The following is a 21,918-nucleotide window of genomic DNA, read 5'->3' on the forward strand; positions in this document are numbered from 1 at the left end:
CTCCCTGGCTGTCAGTTCCCCTCCCAGGTTCCTCCCTCTGGTTTGTGTCCCCGTCCCCCCCCCCCACCCTCTCCGCACTCATCCTGTGACCTGAGGCACGAGACTGGGCAAGGGGGGGGGGGGCAACAGTGGGGGTGTTACCAGCTTCTCCCTGCCCCCTTCTTCTCCCTGCGTTTGAGGCAGCCCAAGTCCGCAGCAGGGCGATGCCATCCGGTTCGACATCGCAGATGCCCGCCCTGTAAAGGGCGCTGAGCACTCACCGGGTGACGGGGGTGTCCGGATAGAGGTCAGCGGCCAATGATGGCGCCGACCGATGGACGAGGACGGACCGCGTGGCAGTGAGGACGCCCGCTGCCGGGGGAAACAGAAACATAGACTATAGGTGCCATTCGGCCCTTTGAGCCAACACCACCATTTATTACAATCGTGGCTGATCATCCAAAATCAGTACCCCGTTCCTGCTTTTTCCCCATATCCCTAGATTCTGTTTCGGGCCGAGACGTCGGGTCTGAAGAAGGGTCTCGACCCGAAACGTCGCCTATTCCTTCTCTCCAGAGATGCTTCCTGTTCCGCTGAGTTACTCCAGCATTTTGTGTCTCCCTTGATTCCCTTAGCCCGAAGAGCTATATCGAACTCTCTCTTGAAAACATCCAGTGAATTGGCCTCCACTGCCTTCTGTGGCAGAGAATCCCACAGATTCACAAGAAAACGTTTTTCCTCATCGCAGCTACTCCTTATTCTTACACTGTGACCCCTGGTTCTGGACTCACCCAACATCAGGAACGTTTTTCCCTACATCTAGCCAGTCCAATCCCCTAAGAATTTTATATGTTTCTATAAGATCCCCCCTCTCATCCTTTTAAAATTCCAGCAAATACAAGCCCCCAGTCGTGAGGGAGAGGATAGAATAATGGGTGGTGGGGTAGAACAATGGACGGGAGGGGGGGGGGGGGGGGGGGAGGGGACAATGGGGATGTGGACAATGGGGGGGGGATGTGGATGGGGGGGAGTGGACTGCTATGATGGGGGGGGGGGGGAACAATGGTGGGAACCGGCGCTGGTTGGAGGGGCATTTGTAACTTTGTAATCACCCTTTATTGGCAACCATTTGCATACCTTGGCAAGGTTTACATGCAAAGAATTTCACTGAGAACAACACACATTGTGACAATGAAGTATTCTATCTATCCATCTATGACCTCCCACACCTCAGTGACCTTAACGATTCTGAAGGTGCTTCTAATATGTTTCATACTTAGCAGAGTGAGAAACATTTTCTTTTTAACTGCAAAAAAACCCCCCACAAATTGCTGGAGTAACTCAGCGGGCCAGGCCAGCATCTGTGGAGAAAACGTTGGGTGACGTTTCGGGTCGAGACCCTTCGTCAGATTGAAAGTAGGGGGTGAGATTGTGGGGAGAACTGGGGGCAAGAAAACACCAGGATCAATCAGGTACACGATTTGCCGCTGGCCATGATTTGTCCTGGTCTTGTCTCGCTTCCAGCTCTCCCCCCCACACCCTACTTTCAGTCTGAAGAAGCTTCCCGACCCGAAACGTCACCCACCCATTTCCTCCGGAGATGCTACACCATCTGCCAAGTCACTCCGTCTTACTGAGTTACTCTATCTTTGATATCCACCCAGCATCTGCAGTTAAAAACATGGTCCATGAGAGCTTGAGGCATCACAGTAGGACAGCGGATAGAGTTGCTGCTTCACAGCCCCAGAGACATGGGTTCCATCCCGTACATGGCTACTGACTACCCCGCAGTCCAGGTATAAGCTCGGGCCACCGTGTTTTTGTGGTTGCAGCTCCTAGACTGTGGAACAGCATCCCTCTTCCCATCAGAACTGCCCCCTCCATCAACTCCTTTAAGTCTAGACTTAAAACGCATTTCTACTCACAAGCCTTTCTTGAGGTCCTCTGAGGGAGCGCTGTATGTATGTATTTATGTATGTATTGTTAGATCTATGTAGCATGTTAGTACCTGCAGTAATGTAAAGCACCTTGGTCAACGAGAGTTGTTTTTAAATGTGCTATAGAAATAAAATTGACTTGACTTGTATAGAGTTTGTATGCTCTCCACCTGACCGAGTGGGTTTTCTCCGGGTGTTCCGGTTTCCTCCTACACTCCAAATACATGCTGGTTTGTCAGTTAGTTCATTTCTGTAAATTGTCCCTAGTGTGTAGGATAGCACTGATGTACTGGTGATCATTGTCCCTAGTGTGTAGGATAGCACTGGTGTACTGGTGATCATTGGTCTCTGGGGATCTGTGATAGCACTAGTGTACGGTAATTATTGGTCTCCAGGGAGTGTGTGGCCAAAGGCCCAGTGTACACTCCATATCTCTAAACTAAATCAAACTAAATATGCTTCCTTTATAAGCACTTCAACTCCCCCTCCCATTCCCACACTGACCTTTCTATCATGGACCTCTTCCATTGTCAGAGTGAGGCCCAGCGCAAATTGTGGGAACAGCAACTCATATTTTGCTTGGGCAGCTTACACCCCAGCGGTATGAACATTGACTTCTCTAACTTCAAGTAACCCTTGCTTTCTCCCTCTCTCCATCCTCCCCCCTTCCCAGTTCTCCCACCAGTCTTACTGTCTCCGACTGCATTTTATATCTAATTTGCTGTCACCTTCTCCCAGCTAACAATGAATTATTCTACATTTTCTTTGATCCACATCCCCTTTGCCCTGTTTTCACACCTTACACTTCCTTATCTATGTATCTCCATCTCCCCTGACATCAGTCTGAAGAAGGGTCTCGACCCGAAACGTCACCCATTCTTTCTCTCCAGAGATGCCGCCTGTCCCGCTGAGTTACTCCAGCATTTTGTGCCTATCTTCGGTTGAAACCAGCATCTGCAGTTCCTTCCTACACGTAAATATGCTTCCTGTTGGGACAATTGCTTGAATGGTTTCATTAATGAACATATTGGTGATGAAGTGAGGAAGAAGGAAGGGGGAAAAACAAGGCTATGCGAGGAAGTTCTAGGTGAGAGGCCATGAGACAAGGAAAAGACATGGAGCTGTACAGCACGGAAACAGGCCCTTTGGCCCACCTTGTAGCAATGTTACAAAATTTTGAGATTTAAAAAATCAAGCAATTTATCCCATCAGATAAAGCATAACAATAAGTTTAATTTGACACCAAATTCACTTTCATATCTCAAGTATTAAAAAAGTTATGACCATTTTCATACTCGGAAATTAGCATCTTGTTCCCTATTGATTTTCAATGGACATTACAAAAAAGCTGTGATCTTGGATAGTCAAACGCCCATTTCTTAAGGAAAGATTAACATTTTTAAATAGCCTAAGTGTCCAAAGATTATTCACAAATAATTCACAATATAACATGATTTTTATATCTAATTTACATTAATTTATAGGCCCAAATGGAAGGAATTTAGTGTTCAATTGCTGTAAATAAATGCCCATTTAAATTGGCTTTCTAGTGGGTTCATGTGGAACGCGCTGGTTTAGAACGTTGACATAGCGCTGGATTAGTGCCCTCAAATGCCGAGAAAAATACTGCGGGATATAAAAAGCCCAAAATGAACTATTCGTTATAGATAACTTGATACATAGGGTTATATATATGCCCCATTTAATGTAAAAATAAGGTACATACCTTTAATTGTTTGCTTTATAAAACCCTGGGGCTGTGAGAGGTTGCGAAATCAGAGAGTAATGTTAAAACTATTATAACTATATTATCGAGGCCTATAAAACTAATAATACCTTTTGCGACCGGGTCTTGCAGCGATTTTTCGTTAATGATTTACTAGGCTGAACATGTGCGATTAGTACAGCCTAGTAAAAATCGCGTTTTAAACCCGCCCCCTCCAAACAGCGCCAAAATCGCCGACATGGCTGAGGGCAGATTCCCAATGACGATTCAGGTAGGTTTTGTAACATACCTACACCTTGCCCATACCCACCAAGTTGGCATTCAAGGCTAGTTCCATTTGCCTGCATTTGGCCCATATCCCTTTAAATCCATCTTAACCCGATAAGTTTCCACATTTTAGTTTAGCGATACAGCAGGGAACCAGGCCCTTCGGCCCATCGAGTCCGCACTGACCAGCGATCACCGCACACTTACACTATCCTACACACACTAGGAACCATCTACAATTTCACCGAGCCAATTAGCGTACAAACCTGTACGTCTTTGGATTGTGGGAGGGAATCAGAGCTCCCAGAGAAAACCCACGCAGGTCACGGGGAGAACGTACAAACTCCGTACAGACAGCACCCGTAGTCAGGATCAAACCCTGGTCTCCGGCGCTGTGAGGCAGCAACTCTACCGCTGCTCCACCGTGCCACCCCAAATTCTCTTAAAGTCGTAATAGTTTCAGCTTCATTAGCTTTATATGACAGCTAATTCAAGATACACACTGCCCTCTGAGTGTGAAAGTTGCCCCTTGTAAGCTTCCTATTAAATCTCTCCCCTTTTACCTTAACCCTAAAGAATTACCTTAACGTCTGAAGAAGGGTCTCAACCTGAAACGTCACCAATTCCTTCGCTCCATAGATGCTGCCTCACCCGCTGAGTGTTTCCAGCATTTTTGTCTACCTTTGATTTTTCCAGCATCGGCTGTTCTTTCTTAAACATTTAACCCTAAGCCCTCTCGTTTAAGAACCTTCACCTCTGGAAAAAGACTGTGATTGTTCACTCTTCCCACCCCACTCATAATCTTGTGCACTTCAATAAGGTCTCCAACGTTTCAAGAATAAAGTCCTACCCATTCTCTCTCTGTAACACAGGTTGAGGTCATATACTGGTGGGGAAAGGAACTGCAGATGCTGGTTTAAACCTAAGAGAGACACAAAATGCTGGAGTAACTCAACGGGACAGGCGGCGTCTCTGGTGAGAAGGAATGGGTGACGTTTCGGGTCGAGACGTTCCCCTCCCTCCATCCCTCCCCCTTCCCAGTTCTCTCTTACAAGCATCCAGACAACCGCAATCTGAGGCAGAGAATTCCACACTCACAGCTCTCTGTTTCCTCATCTCCGTTCCAAACAGCCGTTCTAAATGTTTCCTCATCCCCGTTCTAAATCCCGAAACGTCACCCATCCTTTCTCTCCAGAGACGCTGCCTGTGTCACATGCTGGTGAATCTCTTCAGCACCCTTTCCAGACTGGATAACATCCATCCTGTAGCCGGGCGACCAGAACTACACATTATACTCCGCACACCCAAAGGGTTGATGGCTCCGTGCAGTGACCATGTGGAGAAACCCTGCTGCTTGCCTCAGTAGCACAGGGGCAAGAATAAGGGGTAAGCCATTTAGAACGGAGACAATGAAACACTTTTTCACACAGAGAGTTGTGAGGGTGGAATTCTCTGCCTCAGGAGGCGGGTTCCCTGGATGCTTTCAAGAGAGAGCTAGATGGGGCTCTTAAAGATAGCGGTGTCAGAGGATATGGGGAGAAGGCAGGAACGGGGTACTGATGGGGATGATCAGCCATGATCACATTGAATGGCAGTGCTGGCTCGAAGGACCGAATGGCCAACTCCTACACCTATTGTCTGTTGTCTAAACCCTGGACCATGCCAGGCCTCCCCCAACCATGCTCGAACAGCAGTCAGGGAAGAATAAGTTGGGATAGATTTAAACGGACCGAATTTTAGAGATACAGCGTGGAAACAGGCCCTTCAGCCCATCGAGTCCGTGCCGACCAGCGATCCCCGTACACCAGCGCTATCCCACACATCAGGGACATTTTACCAATTTTGCCAAAGCCAAATTAACCTACAAACCTGCACGTCTTTGTAGTGTGGGAGGAAACCGGAGCTCCCGGAGAAAACCCACGCAGGTCACGGGGAGAACGTACAAACTCCGTGCGGACAGCACCCGCAGTCGGGATTGAACCCGGGTCTCTGGCGCTGTGAGGCAGCAACTCTACTGCTGCGCCACCGTGCCACTCTAAGGGGGATAGTATCATGGTGACGAGGTGGATGAGAGGCGTTCTGTCGGAGGTAGATAGGCTGAATAGTCTGTTTATGTAAATGCTAAGTAACTCCACATAATCCTGTAATCATAAAATTAATCTATGGTCCCCAAGGGAAATCAAACCTTCCCCCCCTCACACGCACCTGCCCGAGTTGTAAAGCAGCACTTGGCCGATATAACAGAGTGTTTATGTGTGAGGTCTCGTGTGCGGAGAGGAGAGAGGGAGAGGAGAATTGGCACACGTGAGAATTAAAATGGTACGACAAGCTTCAAACAGCTTTGAACCTGAAAATATATCAAGTGTCCAAAAACAATCGCGGTCCCATGCCTGAGTGTTCTTGGCTGTGATGAATGCTGTGTGGTAATGGCACTCTGCTTATTGAATATGACGGTGATATTTTATGGGCCTTTGTGTGTCCTGACTCTTGCAGGGTTCAGCCAATGATGTGAGTTACAGCCTCTGCCTCCAGCTCGTTACTACAGCGGATCCACAACTCTGGCAGCTGTCCAAGGCACCTCACTCGCACAAAGAGGAGAGGGCTTGCGGGCGGTGGTGGTGAGGGGTGGGCCCTGTCTCCAGGCTGCCTCTGCTGAGCCGTGCACCTCCCCCCGGCCTTCCTCGGGCCCCCCCCGCACTTCTCCCACGGAGGCCGTCGGCCGCTGAGTTCTGCTCCTTCTCCAACCGGTCCCCGGATGAGAGTCCCCATGGAGTTGCGCTTGATGGCGGGACTGTGGAGTTCAGTTCTGACGGGGCAGGTGCTGATGTGGGCCGGCGCGCACGGCGGCAAGTTGCAGCCGGCCGAGAATGCCACCAAGCCCTGGTACCCCGACTCGCCCCCGGGCTCCACGGAGACCCCCCTCAACTCGGACAGGTGCCGGGGCTACTACGACGTGATGGGCCAGTGGGACCCCCCGTTCAACTGCAACGCCGGCACCTACCTCTTCTGCTGCGGCACCTGCGGCTATCGCTTCTGCTGCGAGTTCCAGCACGACCGGCTGGACCAGAGCACCTGCAGTAACTACGACACCCCCAACTGGGCCAACACCAGCAAGCCCCCCGTCAAGGTGGACGAGAACGTGGAGGACCCCGACAAGGACAAGACCAACATGATCGTCTACATCATCTGTGGGGTGGTGGCCATCATGGTGCTGGTGGGCATCTTCACCAAGCTGGGTCTGGAGAAGGCCAGGGGCCCTCAGACAGAGATGAACATGTCCAGGTAGGATGTTTACCAAACAACTGCGGATGCTGGAAAAATCAAAGGCGGACAAAAATACTGGAGAAACTCAGCAAGTGAGGCAGCATCTATGGAGCGAAGGAATAGGCGACGTGAATATGTCACCTATTTCCTTCACTCCATAGATGCTGCCTCACCCGCTGAGTTCCTCTAGCATTTTTGTCTATGTCCAGTTCGGAGCTCAGGACAGCTTTGCCCGTGTAATCAACATGTCGTTTAGTATTTAGAGACACGGCGTGGAAACAAGCCCTTCAGCCCATCGAGACCGTGCTGGCCATCAATCACCCATATGCACTTAGGGTCTGAAGAAAGGTTTCGGCCCGAAACGTTGCCTATTTCCTTCACTCCATAGATGCTGCTGCACCCGCTGAGTTTCTCCAGCACTTTTGTCTACCTGCACAGGGCAATTTAGTTTACTTTAGAGATACAGTAGAAACAGGCCCTTCAGCCCACCTAGTTCTATGCTATCCCACTTTCTCACCCACTCCCTACACAATTGGGGTAATTTAGTTTAGAGACACAGTGCGGAAATAGGCCCTTCGGCCCACCGAGTCCATGCTGGCCATCGATCATCCGTACACTAGTTCTATGTTATCCCACTTTCTCATCCACTCCCTCCAACTTTGGGGAATTTAATTTAGTTTGGGGAAACAGCGCGGAAACAGGCCCTTCCCCCCACCGAGTCCGCGCCGACCAGCGATTCCCGTACACAAGCACTCTGCTACACACTAGGGACAATTTTACAATTCTTTCTGAAGCCAATCAACCTACAACCCTGCACGTCTTTGGGATGTGGGAGGAAAACCGGAGCACCCGGAGAAAGCCCACGTGGTCACAGGGAGAACGTGCAAACTCCGCACAGACAGCACCCACGGTCAGGATCGAACCCAGATCTCTGGTGCTGTGAGGCAGCAGCTCTACTCTCTGCGCCACCATGGAGTCCTCTCGGTCACCTGTCTCTCGTATTATTACAACGGTTAAAACACATTTAAACCGCCACATTCACATAGGAAGAGTTGAAGGGTTTAGATTTTTTATATTCACATGTACCGAGGTACAGAGAAAAGCTTTGCTCTCCACTCAAGTCAGATAATACTTTACATAAATACACTCAAACCAAAGTCAAGTACAACAGGGAGAGGGAAGGAAAGTGCAGCGTAGGTTTACAAGTTTAATTCCCGGGATGGCGGGACTGTCATATGCTGAGAGAATGAAGCAGCTGGGCTTGTGCACTCTGGAGTTTAGAAGGATGAGAGGGTATCTTATTGAAACATATAAGATTATTGAGGGTTTGAACACGCTAGAGGCAGGAAACATGTTCCTGATGTTGGGTGAGTCCAGAACCAGGGGCCACAGTTTAAGAATAAGGGGTAAGCCATTTAGAACGGAGACGAGGACACACTTTTTCTCACAGAGAGTGGAATTGTAGTAGAGTGTGTGGAATTCTCTGCCTCAGAGGACGGTGGAGGCAGGTTATCTGGATGCTTTCTTTCTTTCTTTTAAAATCTTTTTATTATTTTTTTCCAAAAAAAAAGCAAAAATAAAACATAAAAGACAAAGGAAAAAGAATAATGATAAACATAACAATGATATTGCTACATAGGGATCGGGATTACATTAATAACAGGTATAACCTAATATGAGACCAGTGTCAAAATACACAATGAATATAGACCTCTCTATGTAAGTGTAGTTAACTCTTTAAAAGGAAACTTATGAATGTAAATAAAACACAAAGATAAAAAGACAAAATAAAAAGAAGAAAGGAAGAAGAAAAAACCAAAACCCCCCTAAATTAAAGAAAAAAAAAGAAAAATTGATAATAATAATAAAATATGAATAAAAATATAATAGATAAAGAAACAAAGCAAAGCAAAACCGAATCTGAACTGAGAATTTCAACCATTTAAGTCTGTTTGTCGTCAAGTCCGTTCCACCCTGTAGAGTTAAAATAATGTTTATAATGGTTAAAGAGGGTGGATGCTTTCAAGAGAGAGCTAGATAGGGCTCTTAAAAATAGCGGGGTCAGGGGATATGGGGAGAAGGCAGGAACGGGGTACTGGTTGGGGATGGTCAGCCATGATCACATTGAATGGTGGTGCTGGTTCGAAGGGACGTATGGCCTACTCCTGCACCTATTGTCTATTGTCTATTGAAAGATACAGAGTGCAGAATATAGTTCTCAGCTTTGTAGCGCACCAGTTCAGGCCCATGTCCGCTATCGAGCAGAGCTGAAATGGACTGTATGCTGGCTAATGGAAGGGAGTTCAGAAGCCAGGTAACAGAGGGGAAGAAGCTGTTCCTGAGTCTGCTGGTGCGTGCCTTCATCTTTCTTTTTTAAGCTTGAGGGATATGGGCCGAACACAGTCAGGCAGCAGGCATCCTGGTCAGCACGGCCGAGTTGGGCCGAAGGGCCTTTTTCCGTGCTGTGTGATTCATTGCAGCCGGGACCGAACAAGGAGAAAACAAGGGGGGCCGGGGCCACAGGTGTAGGGTCAGTGTTACTGAATCCATCTCCTTCTAACCTCCAGTATGAATGGGAATTGGATGTGTAAACATGTCATGTAGTAATTGCCAGTGTATTTGTGTGTGGCTACACTCGCCATTTATAGAGCGGAGACTGTGAATTTATAATCAGAAGTGCTGGCAGGAATTGCACGCAGAGATGCAGCTTTTGCATATAACTGTACATGCCTGTAGGTAGAATGAAAAGTCCATATGTTTTTCTCCAGCCGTGGATATTTAGGATAGGCATGTTTGTATTGCGATCTGCATATGACCAGAATACATTTGCCCCGTGGAGACCATCCACCGTCTGAAGGCAACTCATCATTTTGATGGTGGCAAGCTGGAAGGGGTGCAGGGAAGATTTACGAGGATGTTGTCAGGACTCGAGGGCCTGAGCTACAGGGCGAGGTTGACTCTATCCCTTGCAGCGCAGGAGAATAAGGGGTGATCATACAGAGGTGTACAAATTCATGAGAGGAATAGATCGGGTAGACGCACAGAGTCTCTTGTCCAGAGGAGGGGAATCGTGAAACAGAGGACATAGGATTAAGGTGAGGGAGGGGGGGGGAGATTTAATAGGAACCTGAGGGGTAGCTTTTTCGCACAAAGGGTGGTGGGTGTATGGAACGAGCGACTGGAGGAGGTAGTTAAGGCAGAGACTATCGCGATACGATAGAACGTTATTTATCCCGGGAGGGAAATTGATCTGCCAACAGTCATAAAAACACAAAATACATCAAACATGAAATTAAATTTACAAGTGGGAAGGATTGGGAATTGTGCAAATATTGGGGAGGAGGGGGTCAGTCTCAGTCTAACCCACCGCAGAAAGGGGAGGAGTTGTACAGTTTGATAGCCACAGGGAAGAAGGATCTCCTGTGGCGTTCTGTGCTGCATCTTGGTGGAACCAGTCTGTTGCAGGAGGTGCTCCTCAGCAGTGTGTCGTGGAGGGGGTGAGCTGTATTGTCCAGGATGCTCCGCAGTTTGAGGTGTACAAACTCTTTAAAGAAACATTTGGACGGGTACAGGTATTTTGGGGCCAGCGGCGAATAAGGATGTGCGGACATTTCTACCACAGCCTGCAGTCTACCTCGAGCAGCTCCCAGTGACCAGTTCATCTAGTGGCAATATGTGACAAGACAAGGCATCACAGCATTAAGTACACAGCAACAGACCATTCACCATCACACAATGATACAAAACAGAAGGAGACCATTTTGTTCATCAATCCGGGACTTGACAGTGACACCAAACCTGGTGACTATATATGTGTAACACAGAACTACAGATGCTGCTAAAATCGAAGGTAGACACAAATAGCTGGAGTAACTCAGCGGATGAGGCAGCATCTATGGAGAGATAGAATCAGCGAAGTTTCGGCTCGAGACCCGAATTCCTTCTCTCCATAGATTCTGCCTCACCCGCTGAGTTACTGCAGCTTTTTGTGTCTACCTGGTGACTATATACTTACTGTGCTACTACAATACACTTGTATAGTGTCTGAGATGCTGGTGGTGCAGCGGTAGAGTTGCTGCCTTACAGCACCAGAGACACGGAGTTGATCCTGACTTTGGTTTGCCGTGTAGGTGGAGTTTGCACGTTCTTCCTGTGACCATTTGACTTTCCTCCGGGTGCTCCGGTTTTCTCCCACACTCCCAAGACGGGTGGGTTTGTAGATTAATTGGCTTCTGTAATGCAGGGTCTAACGTAGGTATATTGGCCCCTAATGCAGGGGTCGGCAACCTGCGGCCCCAGGGCCGAATGCAGCCCGTAACCTGAACGAGGCGGTAGGCGGCGCGACTCTCGTCAGCAGCGGCCTCTGCAACCCGTCTGCGTTTTTATTATTTTTTGCCTATGTTTTTATGTAGTTTTTGTTATTTTTTGTTGGGGTGTGTGTGGTGGGAGGTGGGGGTGGGGTGGGAGGGAGGGGGTAACTTTTAAATCTCTCCCTGCACGGGAGACCCAAACTTTTCTTTGTCGGGTCTCCGTTGTCGTTGGGGCTGCAACGAGGAGCGGCCTCCAACAGGAAGACCGGGGGCTCTGGTGCCGACGACTCACCTCACCGTCGCGGAGCTGGCCGAGTCCAGAGCGGGTGGAGCGGTGGTGGAGCGCTGCTGCGGCCCGACCTCCGGAGATTCGGGAGGCTGCAACTGCGGGTCTGGCGGACGGCGGCACCGGGAGCCCGCGGGTCCCTGGAGGGAGACCGCTTTTCAGGGCTCCCGCAACGGCGACTTCTCCAGCCCGAGTTGCGGGGTCGAAGAGCTCCTGGAGCGGGGCCTTACAGCACCGCCCCGCGCGGCTTGGAATGGCTGCGGGACTCTGCGAGCGCACGCCGGGGGCTCTAACACCAAGACCCGGTGTGCGACCTTGCATCGCCCGGCGTGGCTTTAATGGCCGTGGGACAATCGCCATCGGCAGCCGGGGGCTTTGACTTTGACTCTGACATCGGTTGGGGGGGGGGGGGGGGGGGGGGCGAGTGCAGTGGAGAGATAAGTTTTTTTGGCCTTCCATCACAGCGATGTGATGGATGTTTATGTAAATTATGTTGTGTCTTGGGTCTATTTGTTTGTAATGTATGGCTGCAGAAACGGCATTTTGTTTAATATCTTGTATCTTGTATCTTGAAATCATCCGGCCCGCAGGCGTGTTTTTTCCCGTAGTCATCCGGGCCGCTGACTTCAGTCATTTCTGGTACCTCCCGGGCCCGAGGTCGCGGCGCCCAGGCTCGGTGACGCATGGAGGCCTGCGCTGGCGGCCACGATGGCGGAGGCGCCGAGCGCGAGCTCTGGATGTACCGCATCCTGCGCAAAGCCACGGGCACGACCATGCACCTTCTGTGTCTGGGCTTCACTGTTGGGATCGGGGTTGTCAATAGGCCGTGGATGAGTGAGTGTGAGTATTTGAGCCACTGCCTGCAGGACAGAGCCAAGGGAATGGTTAATAGACAATATAGGTGCAGGAGTAGGCCATTCGGCCCTTCGAGCCAGCACCGCCATTCACTGTGATCATGGCTGATCATCCCCAATCAGTACCCCGTTCCTGCCTTCTCCCCATATCCCTTAACTCTGCTATTTTTAAGAGCCCCATCTAGCTCTTTCTTGAAAGCATCCAGAGAACCTGTAGGTATGCCATGTTCATGAGCGCCCGTAACTAGGGGCCAGTGCTCTGGGTGGCGTCCTCAAAGGGGCAGGATGTATGTGAACACATGATAGATGTGGCCCACCATCCGCTCTGGGGTGGGAGATTGCAACCTTCACGTGGTCCGCCCTGTTTCGACAAATCAACCCGGCGTGCACAATCAAATAAGATCAAATAGAACAGGTTGTCCTACAACTTTAGGCTGTGCACGCCATACGCAAGAAGAAGAACCATCCGCTCACAGACATGCGTCCTGCAAAGGTTGCCCACCCCTGCCCTAATGTGTAAGAAGTGGATGTGAATGCGGGATAGCATAGAACTAGTGTTCTGTCTTTCGATGGCACGTTGGCGCAGCGGTAGAGTTCTGCCTCACAGCGCCGGAGACCCGGGTTCGATCTGACTACGGGTGCTGTCTGTAGGGAGTTTGTACATTCTCCCCGTGACCTGCGTGGGTTTTCTCCGAGATCATCAGTTTCCTCCCACACTCCAAAGACGTACAGGTTTGTAGGTTAATTGACGAGGTGTAATTGTAAATTGTCCCCAGTATGTGTAGGGTAGCGTTAGTGTGCTGGGATCACTGGTCGGCACGGTCTCGGGTGGGCCGAAGGGCCTGTTTCCGTGCTGTATCTCTAAACTAAACTAAATTAGTGTGACGGTGTGATCGATGGTCGGCGTGGATCTGAGAGCCTGTTTCCACGCCACATTCCAATTGATCAGCCTAGACCACTGAGCATTGCCACTGGCTCTGCTGATCGGACATGTGGCAACTGAGGAAATGATGGGAAGAGTAAAGTCACAGTGAGAATCAGACAAATATCACATGGAGCTTGGAATGATACGAGAGAAAGCGAAGATTGTGGCTGGGATATAATGGATGCATAGAGTGGTCTGCTCTACAATTATTATTGGTACAGAGTTTGATTGAGTGGGGCTTTAATATGGGCTGCAACCTGACTCATCTCTTGAATGACCAAAACGACTCAGCCAGCCAGAACCAATTCAACACTTTTGACCTGAACAGAAATAAACAGTGTAAGGAACCCGCTGTAATTATGTTTGATCTATATCGCTATACATCATGTACTGTAAGCTGCCTCTGAAGCAGATGCCTTTATAACATCACCTCATGTAGATAGATCACGGCCAGTTGTGTAAACTGAGCTGCCTTGTGCAGTGTTAGAAACATCGAAACATAGAAAATAGGTGCAGGAGTAGGCCATTCAGCCCTTCCAGCCTGCACCGCCATTCAATATGATCATGGCTGATCATCTAAAATCAGTACCCCGTTCCTGCTTTCTCCCCATATCCCTTGATTCCGTTAGCCCTAAGAGCTAAATCTTAAGGGCCTGTCCCACTGTACGAGGTAATTCAAGAGTTCTCCCGAGTTTTCCCCTGATTCAAACTCGGAGAATGTCCGTAGCGGGTCCGTAGGAGTTCGTGGAGGTCCCGTAGCGGCTCGCACGAGTAAAAAGTAACAATTTTTTTGATCACGAGTTCTTTATTACTCGTGGACATTTTTCACAGTGTTGAAAAAACGTCACGCGTTTACTGGATTTCCCGAGTACCTACCGTTACCCGTACGAGCCGCTACGGGACATCCGCGAACTCCTACGGACATTCTCCGAGTTCGAATCAGGAGAAACCTCGGGAGAACTCTTGAATTACCTCGTACAGTGGGACAGGCCCTTAACTCTCTCTTGAAAACATCCAGTGAATTGGCCTCCACTGCCTTCTGTGGCAGAGAATTCCACTGATTGGCAGAAAAAGGTTTTCCTCACCTCAGTCCTAAATGGCCTTTCCCTTATTCTTAAACTGTGACCCCTGGACTCTGGACTCCCCCAACATCGAGAACATTTTTCCTGCATCTAGCATGTCCAATCCTTTAAGAATTCGCTATGTTTCTATGTTGAAGGAATTTCAAGTTCCCGCACAAAGGAACAGTTCATTGCATCACGGCTGAACTGCCCGACTCTAGTTCTGAGATCATTCCCGTTTTTGTTCTGGTCTCCTGTGCAAATAAAAAACAGCTGGAGTCACTCAGCGGGACAGGCAGCATCTCTGGATCTCTCCATGGGTGACGTTTTGGGTCGAGGCCCTTCTTCAGACTGAGCCTCCAGCATTTTGTGTCTATCTTTGATGTAAACCAGCATCCACAGTCACTTCCTACACAAAGTGCTGGGGGAGCTTAGCATTAGGCCAGGCAGCATCTCTGCAGCGCATGGATAGGTGAGCCAAAACGTTGCCTATCCATGTCCTCCACAGAAGCTGCTTGACCTCCTGAGTTTCCCCAGCACTTTGTGCTTTGCTCAAGACTCCAGCATCTGCAGTTCACAAGTTATAAGAGTAGAATTAGGCCATTCGGCCCATCGAGTCCGCTCCGCCATCCAATCATGGCTGATCTCTGCATCCTCATCGCATTTTCCTGCCTTCTCCCCATGACCCTTGACACCCGTTCTAATCAAGAGTTTGTCTATCTCTGCCTTAAAAATATCCACCAACTTGGCCTCCACAGCCTTCTGTGGCAATAAATTCCACCGATTAACTACCCTCTGACTAAAGAAGTCCCTCCTCACCTCTTTTCTAAAAGCGCGCCCTTTAATTCTGAGGCTATGACCTCTAGTCCTAGACTCTCCCACCAATGGAAACATCCTTTCCTCATTCACTCTATGTTTTATCAAATCCTTTAATCATTTTCAATTCCTTGATTCAATTACCCATTAGCTCTTTAAGTCACGGGAGTAGAAGCCAGGTCTGTGCAAGTATTAACTGTTTGTATGCCATTAAATCTAATGTCTTTGTATTGTCTTTCTGATGGCTGGATAGCACGCCACAAAAGCTTTTCACTGTACCTCGGTACACGTGACAATAAACTAAACTGAAATCTACCGAGTGTGTCCTCCGGGACAGATTAATCCGTCCTGTGATTCTGCACGGTGACATCTTACAGCAGGTAGTGCTGCTGCCCCATAGTTCCAATCACCCTGGTTCAATCCCGGCCTCAGCGGCAGTCTTTGTGGAGTCCGACTTCCATCTTAGGAGAGTGTGGGTTTCCTCCTGATGCTCCGGTTTCCCCTCCCCCGCCCCCACATTTCATGGGCGAAAAGACAGTTTATCCTGTCATCCGGTAGGCGGCGCGACTCTCGTCAGCAGCGGCCTCTGCAGCCCGTCTGCGTTTTTATTATTTTTTGTCTATGTTTCTATGTAGTTTTTGTTATTTTTTGTTGGGGTGTGTGTGTGGGGGGGTGGGGGTGAGGTGGAGGGAGGGGGTAACTTTTAAATCTCTCCCTGCACGGGAGACCCGACCTTTTCTTTGTCGGGTCTCCGTTGTCATTGGGGCTGCAACGAGGAGCGGCCTCCAACAGGAAGACCGGGGGCTCTGGTGCCGACGACTCACCTCACCGTCGCGGAGCTGGCCGAGTCTAGAGCGGGTGGAGCGGTGGTGGAGCGCTGCTGCTGCTGCGGCCCGACCTCCGGAGATTCGGAGGCTGCAACTGCGGGTCTGGCGGACGGTGGCACCGGGAGCCCGCGGGTCCCTGGAGGGAGACCGCTTTTCAGGGCTCCCGCAACGGCGACTTCTCCCGCCCAAGTTGCGGGGTCGAAGAGCTCCTGGAGCGGGGCCTGACATCACCGCCCGCGCGGCTTGGAATGGCCGCGGGACTCTGCGAGCGCACGCCAGGGGCTCTAACATCAAGACCCGGTGTGCGACCTTGCATCACCCGGCGTGGCTTTAATGGCCGCAGGACAATCGCCATCGCCAGCCGGGGGCTTTGACTTTGACTCTGACATCGGGGGGGGGGGGGGGGGGGGGGGAGTGCAGTGGAGAGATACGTTTTTTTGGCCTTCCATCACAGCGATGTGATGGATGTTTATGTAAATTATGTTGTGTCTTGGGTCTATTTGTTTGTAATGTATGGCTGCAGAAACGGCATTTCGTTTGGACCTCAAGGGGTCCAAATGACAAATAAATTGTATCTTGTATCTTGAATCTTGAATCTTAATCGCGGTAAATCACCTCTCTGTGTCAGTAAGTGGCGGAGTCATCCGGCAGGAGTTTATGGGATTGCGAGGGTCAGCACGGTGGCACAGCGGTAGAGTTGCTCCCTTGCAGCGCTAACAGCGCCCAGAGACCCGGGTTCGATCCTGACTACGGGTGCTTGCCTGTACGGAGTTTGTACGCTCCCCCCTCTATCTCCGAGAACTTTGCTTTCCTCCCACACTCCAAAGACGCACAGGTTTGTAGGTTAATTAGCTTGGTATGAAATGTACAAATTGTCCCAATGTGCGGAGATCGCTGGTCGGTACGGACTCGATGGGCCGAAGGGCATGCTTCCGCGCTGTGTTTCTAAAACTGAAACTAAAATTAATTGCAGGGGAGCAGCAGAGAAGAGCTGGGACAGATGTTGGGAACTGGTTTGGATTCAATGGACTGAATGGCCTCCCATGTTAGTCATAGGGTCAAGTAGCACAGAAACATGCCCACTCTGTCTGTGCCGACCATCGGCTGGGTACCCTTCTATACCAATCTTCATCACTACCACTTGACTTAGTGAATCAAGTGGGCATGCCGATACATAAATGTTGTGTGAGTCTCTGCCTCCAGCACGCCCTCAGGTCGTATGCTCCAGATTCCAAACCCCCTCCGGGCGAAACTATTCCGCCTCAGAACCCTCTCACTCATTATTCCCTGCACTGTTACACATGCCCAGAGTGAAGAACACTGCAGCAGAGACTGACTAAAGGGCCTGTCACACTTTGCCGATTTTCTAGGTGACTAGGCTGTTGCCGGGGTGTCGCCTGTATGGTCGTGAGTCGTCTCCTCAGTCGCCCAAAGAGTTGTAGCGTTTTTCTGGTCGCCGCTGGATTTTGAAATGTTCAAAACTTTTAGGCACCTGTCGTGTGGATGTGTGGCAGCCCGTGTACGACCTAGCGCAGCGTTACCCAGTGCCCTGTGGTGAAGCCGCAGTGTACACATACAGGGTCACGGGAATAACGTTCAGCGCAAGACAGTCCAGTCAAGTCCAATTAACGACAGCCCGCAGGTCTCCAATGCGCTAGCCCACTGCCTGAGCTGGGGTCGTGCCAGTCTTGGGGCACACAGACAGACGTTAACCGCATAAACCTCGTCAATCCAGTCGACAAGAAGCGACAGTCAGCTGTACTTTTTGAGAAGGTACCTCTCCTTCAACATCTGCAGTAAGATGCTGCAGATGTTGTAGCCAGTGCATCCTCTTCACTGCCGTGTGTTAGAGCAGCAGGGCGAAGGCTGCAGATGCCAACAGCATCAACAAACTCATCAGCAAGTCTGGCTCCATCCTGCAAGTGGAGGTGGATTCACAGGAGATGGTCTTGGAGGGGAGGATGCTCCTCAAACTGCGGAGCATCCTGGACAATACAGCTCACCCCCTCCATGACACACACTGGTCAACCTGAGCAGCACCTTCAGCAACAGACTGGTTCCACCAAGATGCAGCACAGAACGCCACAGGAGATCCTTCTTCCCTGTGGCTATCAAACTGTACAACTCCTCCCCCTTCTGTCGTGGGGGAGACTGGGACTGATTCCCCCCCCCCCAATTCTGAGCACATCCTCAATCCTTTCCACTCGTCACTTTAATTTCACGTTTCATGTACTATATCTTGTGTTTTTACGACTGTTGGCAGATAGAATTCCCTCTTGGGATAAATAAAGTTCTATCGTATCGCTTCACGGGTCAGTTCATGGGTTCATTCAGTGATAGGAGAGAATTAGGCAATTCGGCCCATCAAGTCTACTCCGCCATTCAATCATGGCTAATCTATCTCTCCCTCTCAACCCCATTCTCCTGCCTTCTCCCCATAACCCCTAAATCAAGAATCTATCAATCTCTGCTTTAAAAATATCCATTGACTTGGCCTCCACAGCCATTGTTGTAATGAATCCCACAGAATCACAACCCCACAACAGCTAGAGAGCATCCCCATGCGATAAGAGGTACAGAAGTGTGAAGACGTTCACCTCCAGATTGAGGGCGAGTTTCTTCCCACTGTTATCAGGCAACGGAACCATCCTGTAAATGACTAGAGAACGGTCCTGATCTCCCATCCACCTCATTGGAGACCCTAGCATTATCCTTAATTGGTCATTGATTGGACTTTATCTTGCACTGAACATTATTCCCTTTATCATGAACTGCCCCTCTGGAACTCCCTGACATGGACAGTATGGGATGATCAATAAATGCTCTCTCTCTTCATATTTGGGATCAAGTTTCTCCTTGACATTCCCACAGCTGAATTTCATAGAAACATAGAAAATAGGTGCAGGAGGAGGCCATTCGGCCCTTCAAGCCAGAACCGCCATTCATTGCGATCATGGCTGGTCGTTCCCAATCAATAACCCGTGCCTGCCTTCTCCCCATATCCCTTGATTCCACTAGCCCCTAGAGTATCTAACTCTCTCTTAAATCCATCCAGTGACTTGGCCTCCACTGTCCTCTGTGGCAGGGAATTCCACAAATTCACAACTCTCTGGGTGAAAACAGTTTTTCTCACTTCAACCTTAAATGGCCTCCCCTTTATTTTAAGACTGTGGCCCCTGGTTCTGGACTCGCCCAACATTGGGAACATTTTCCTGCATCTAGCTTGTCCAGTCCTTTTATAATTTTATATGTTTCTATAAGACTCCCCCTCATCCTTCTAAACTCCAGTGAATACAAGCCTAGTCTTATCAATCTTTCCTCATATGACAGTCCCAGGGATCAATCTTGTGAACCTACGCTGCACTGCCTCAATCACAAGAATGTCCTTCCTCAAATTAGGAGACCAAAACTGCACGCAATACTTCAGATGTGGTCTCACCAGAGCCCTATACAACTGCAGAAGAACCTCTCTACTCCTATACTGAAATCCTCCTGTTGACATCTGAAGTAGATTATTTCCTAGGCAGCCAAGGCTAAATATGAAGCACTGGTACCCTGGGTAGTGCCACTGCCTCACAGCAACAGAAACCCGGGTTTGATCCTGACCTCGGGGGCTGTCTGTACGGAGTGTGTACGTTCTCCCCGTGACCTGCGTGGGTTTTCTCCGGGTGCTCTGGTTTCTTCCCACGCTCCAAAGACGTCCAGGCTTGTAGCATAATTGGCTTTGGTAAAATTGTAAATTGTCCCCAGTGTGTGTAGGATAGTGTTAGTGTGCTGCGATCGCTGGGCGGCACTCGGTGGGCCAGATGGCCTGTTTCTGCGCTGTATCTCTAAACTAAACTAATCATACAGGTTCGTCGGTTCATTGGCCGTCTGTAAATTGCCCCTCATGTGTTGGTAGTGAATGGGAAAGTGGGATAAGATAGAACTAGTGTGGACAGGTGATCGATGGTCGGCATGGACTCGGTGGGATGAAGGGCCTGTGTCCATGCCGTGTCCTTATAACTAAATATGATAGAAAGTAGGTGCAGGAGTAGGCCATTCGGCCCTTCGAGCCAACACTGCCATTCAATATGATCACGGCTGATCATCCAGAACCCCGTTCCTGTCTCCTTCACCAGATCCCTTCATTCCATTAGCCCTAAGAGGTAAATGTAACTCTCTCTTGAAACATCCGGTGGATTGGCCTCCACTGCCTTCTGTGGCGGAGAATCTCACAGATTGACAACTGACATTGCTCTGACTGGGACTGGGGAAGGTGTGAGGGGTGTGGACGGAGTGGGGTTGGCTGCTGTAACTCTTGCTGCTCGACAGATGAGCTGCGGCCTTTTCTGACGGCAGGGCCTCAGGCTAAGTAAGCTGCCCGTCAGTTTGGGCATGTGTCAATGCTTCTCGGGATGTCAGGAGGAGTTGCTTGGCAGGGCCATCACCAAGGGCTGGTGTAGAATCCATTATGCAGCCGGAACTAAGTGTGGCATCCCCAGAGCCATGATACAATACAATACAATACAATACAAATTTATTGTCATTTGAGCCCCAGTGAGACTCAAACGAAATTTTGTTTACACAGCCATACAAACAAAGACAATGTCCTACAGACATACACACAATTCGTTTAATATCTGCCGTCTTAATATGATCGTTTCATATCTGCCGTCTGAAGAAGGGTCTCGACCCAAAACTTCACATGTTCCTTCTCTCCAGAGACGCTGCCTGAGTCACTCCAGCTTTTTGTGTCTATCCTAGGTTTAAACCAGCATCTGCAGTTCCTTCCTACACATTTTGTCTGCCCAATGCTTGCTCTGGAATCTCTGCAATGTTGCCACTTTTGTCACTTACTCCCTGCATCAGGGCGGCACGGTGGCGCAGCGGCAGAGTTGCTGCCTCACAGCGCCAGAGACCTGAGTTCAATCCTGACCTCGGGGGGGCTGTCTGTACGGAGTTTGTATATTCCCCCCATGACCTGCATGGGATTTCTCCGGGTCCTCCGGTTTTCCCCCCCACAATCCAAAGACGTGCAGGTTTGTAGATTAATTGGGTTCTGTAAATTGTCCCTACGGTGTGTAGGATAGAACTAGTGTACGGGGTGGTCGGCGCGGACTGGATGGGCTGAAGGGCCTGTTTCCCCACTGTATCTCCAAACTAAACTAAACTGAACAAATAAGTTGCCAAGCATTATAGCACAGTCTCATCACTTATATTAATATACTATAATGAATAGCTGAATGTATTATTCATTGTTAATTAATAATAATGGTTGTACTGTGAATCTGCTGGCAATGAATGAGACACAGAGGATGTTGTGTGCTTGTTCTTTGTACCCCAGAGTTGAGTCTAAGCCATTTACACAAACATGGACAGTCAGCACCTTTTCCCCAGGGTGGGAATGTCAAAGACCAGAGGCCATATCTTCAAAGTGTGTGGAGCAAAGTTTAAAACAGATGTATAGGACAAGTGTTTTAACCAGAGGGTGGTGGGTGTCTGGAACGTGCTGCCAGGGGTGTTGGTGGAGGCAGATACAACAGGGGCTTTTGGATGGACACATGAAAGTGCAGGGAATAGAGGGATATGGATGGTATGTAGTTTAACCTGGTGTCATCTTCTGCATGGACATTGTGGGCCGAAGGGCCTGTTCCGGTGCTGGAGTAGAAACCAGCAACTGTAGA

At 49.5% G+C, this 21,918-nt stretch overlaps 1 protein-coding gene across 1 annotated transcript in view; it reads left to right on the top strand.

Moving 5' to 3' along the window:
• The window catches only part of LOC129713725 (protein shisa-9-like), a 104,665-nt gene that overhangs the window by 3,143 nt on the left and 79,604 nt on the right, over positions 1 to 21,918 (top strand). The window contains 1 exon segment of the mRNA XM_055662978.1: positions 6,403 to 7,191. Within this exon segment, the coding sequence (XP_055518953.1) occupies positions 6,665 to 7,191 (527 nt within the window). The 5' untranslated portion in view covers positions 6,403 to 6,664.

The sequence above is a fragment of the Leucoraja erinacea genome, chromosome 37, assembly GCF_028641065.1.
Source record: "Leucoraja erinacea ecotype New England chromosome 37, Leri_hhj_1, whole genome shotgun sequence".
NCBI lineage: Eukaryota > Metazoa > Chordata > Chondrichthyes > Rajiformes > Rajidae > Leucoraja > Leucoraja erinaceus.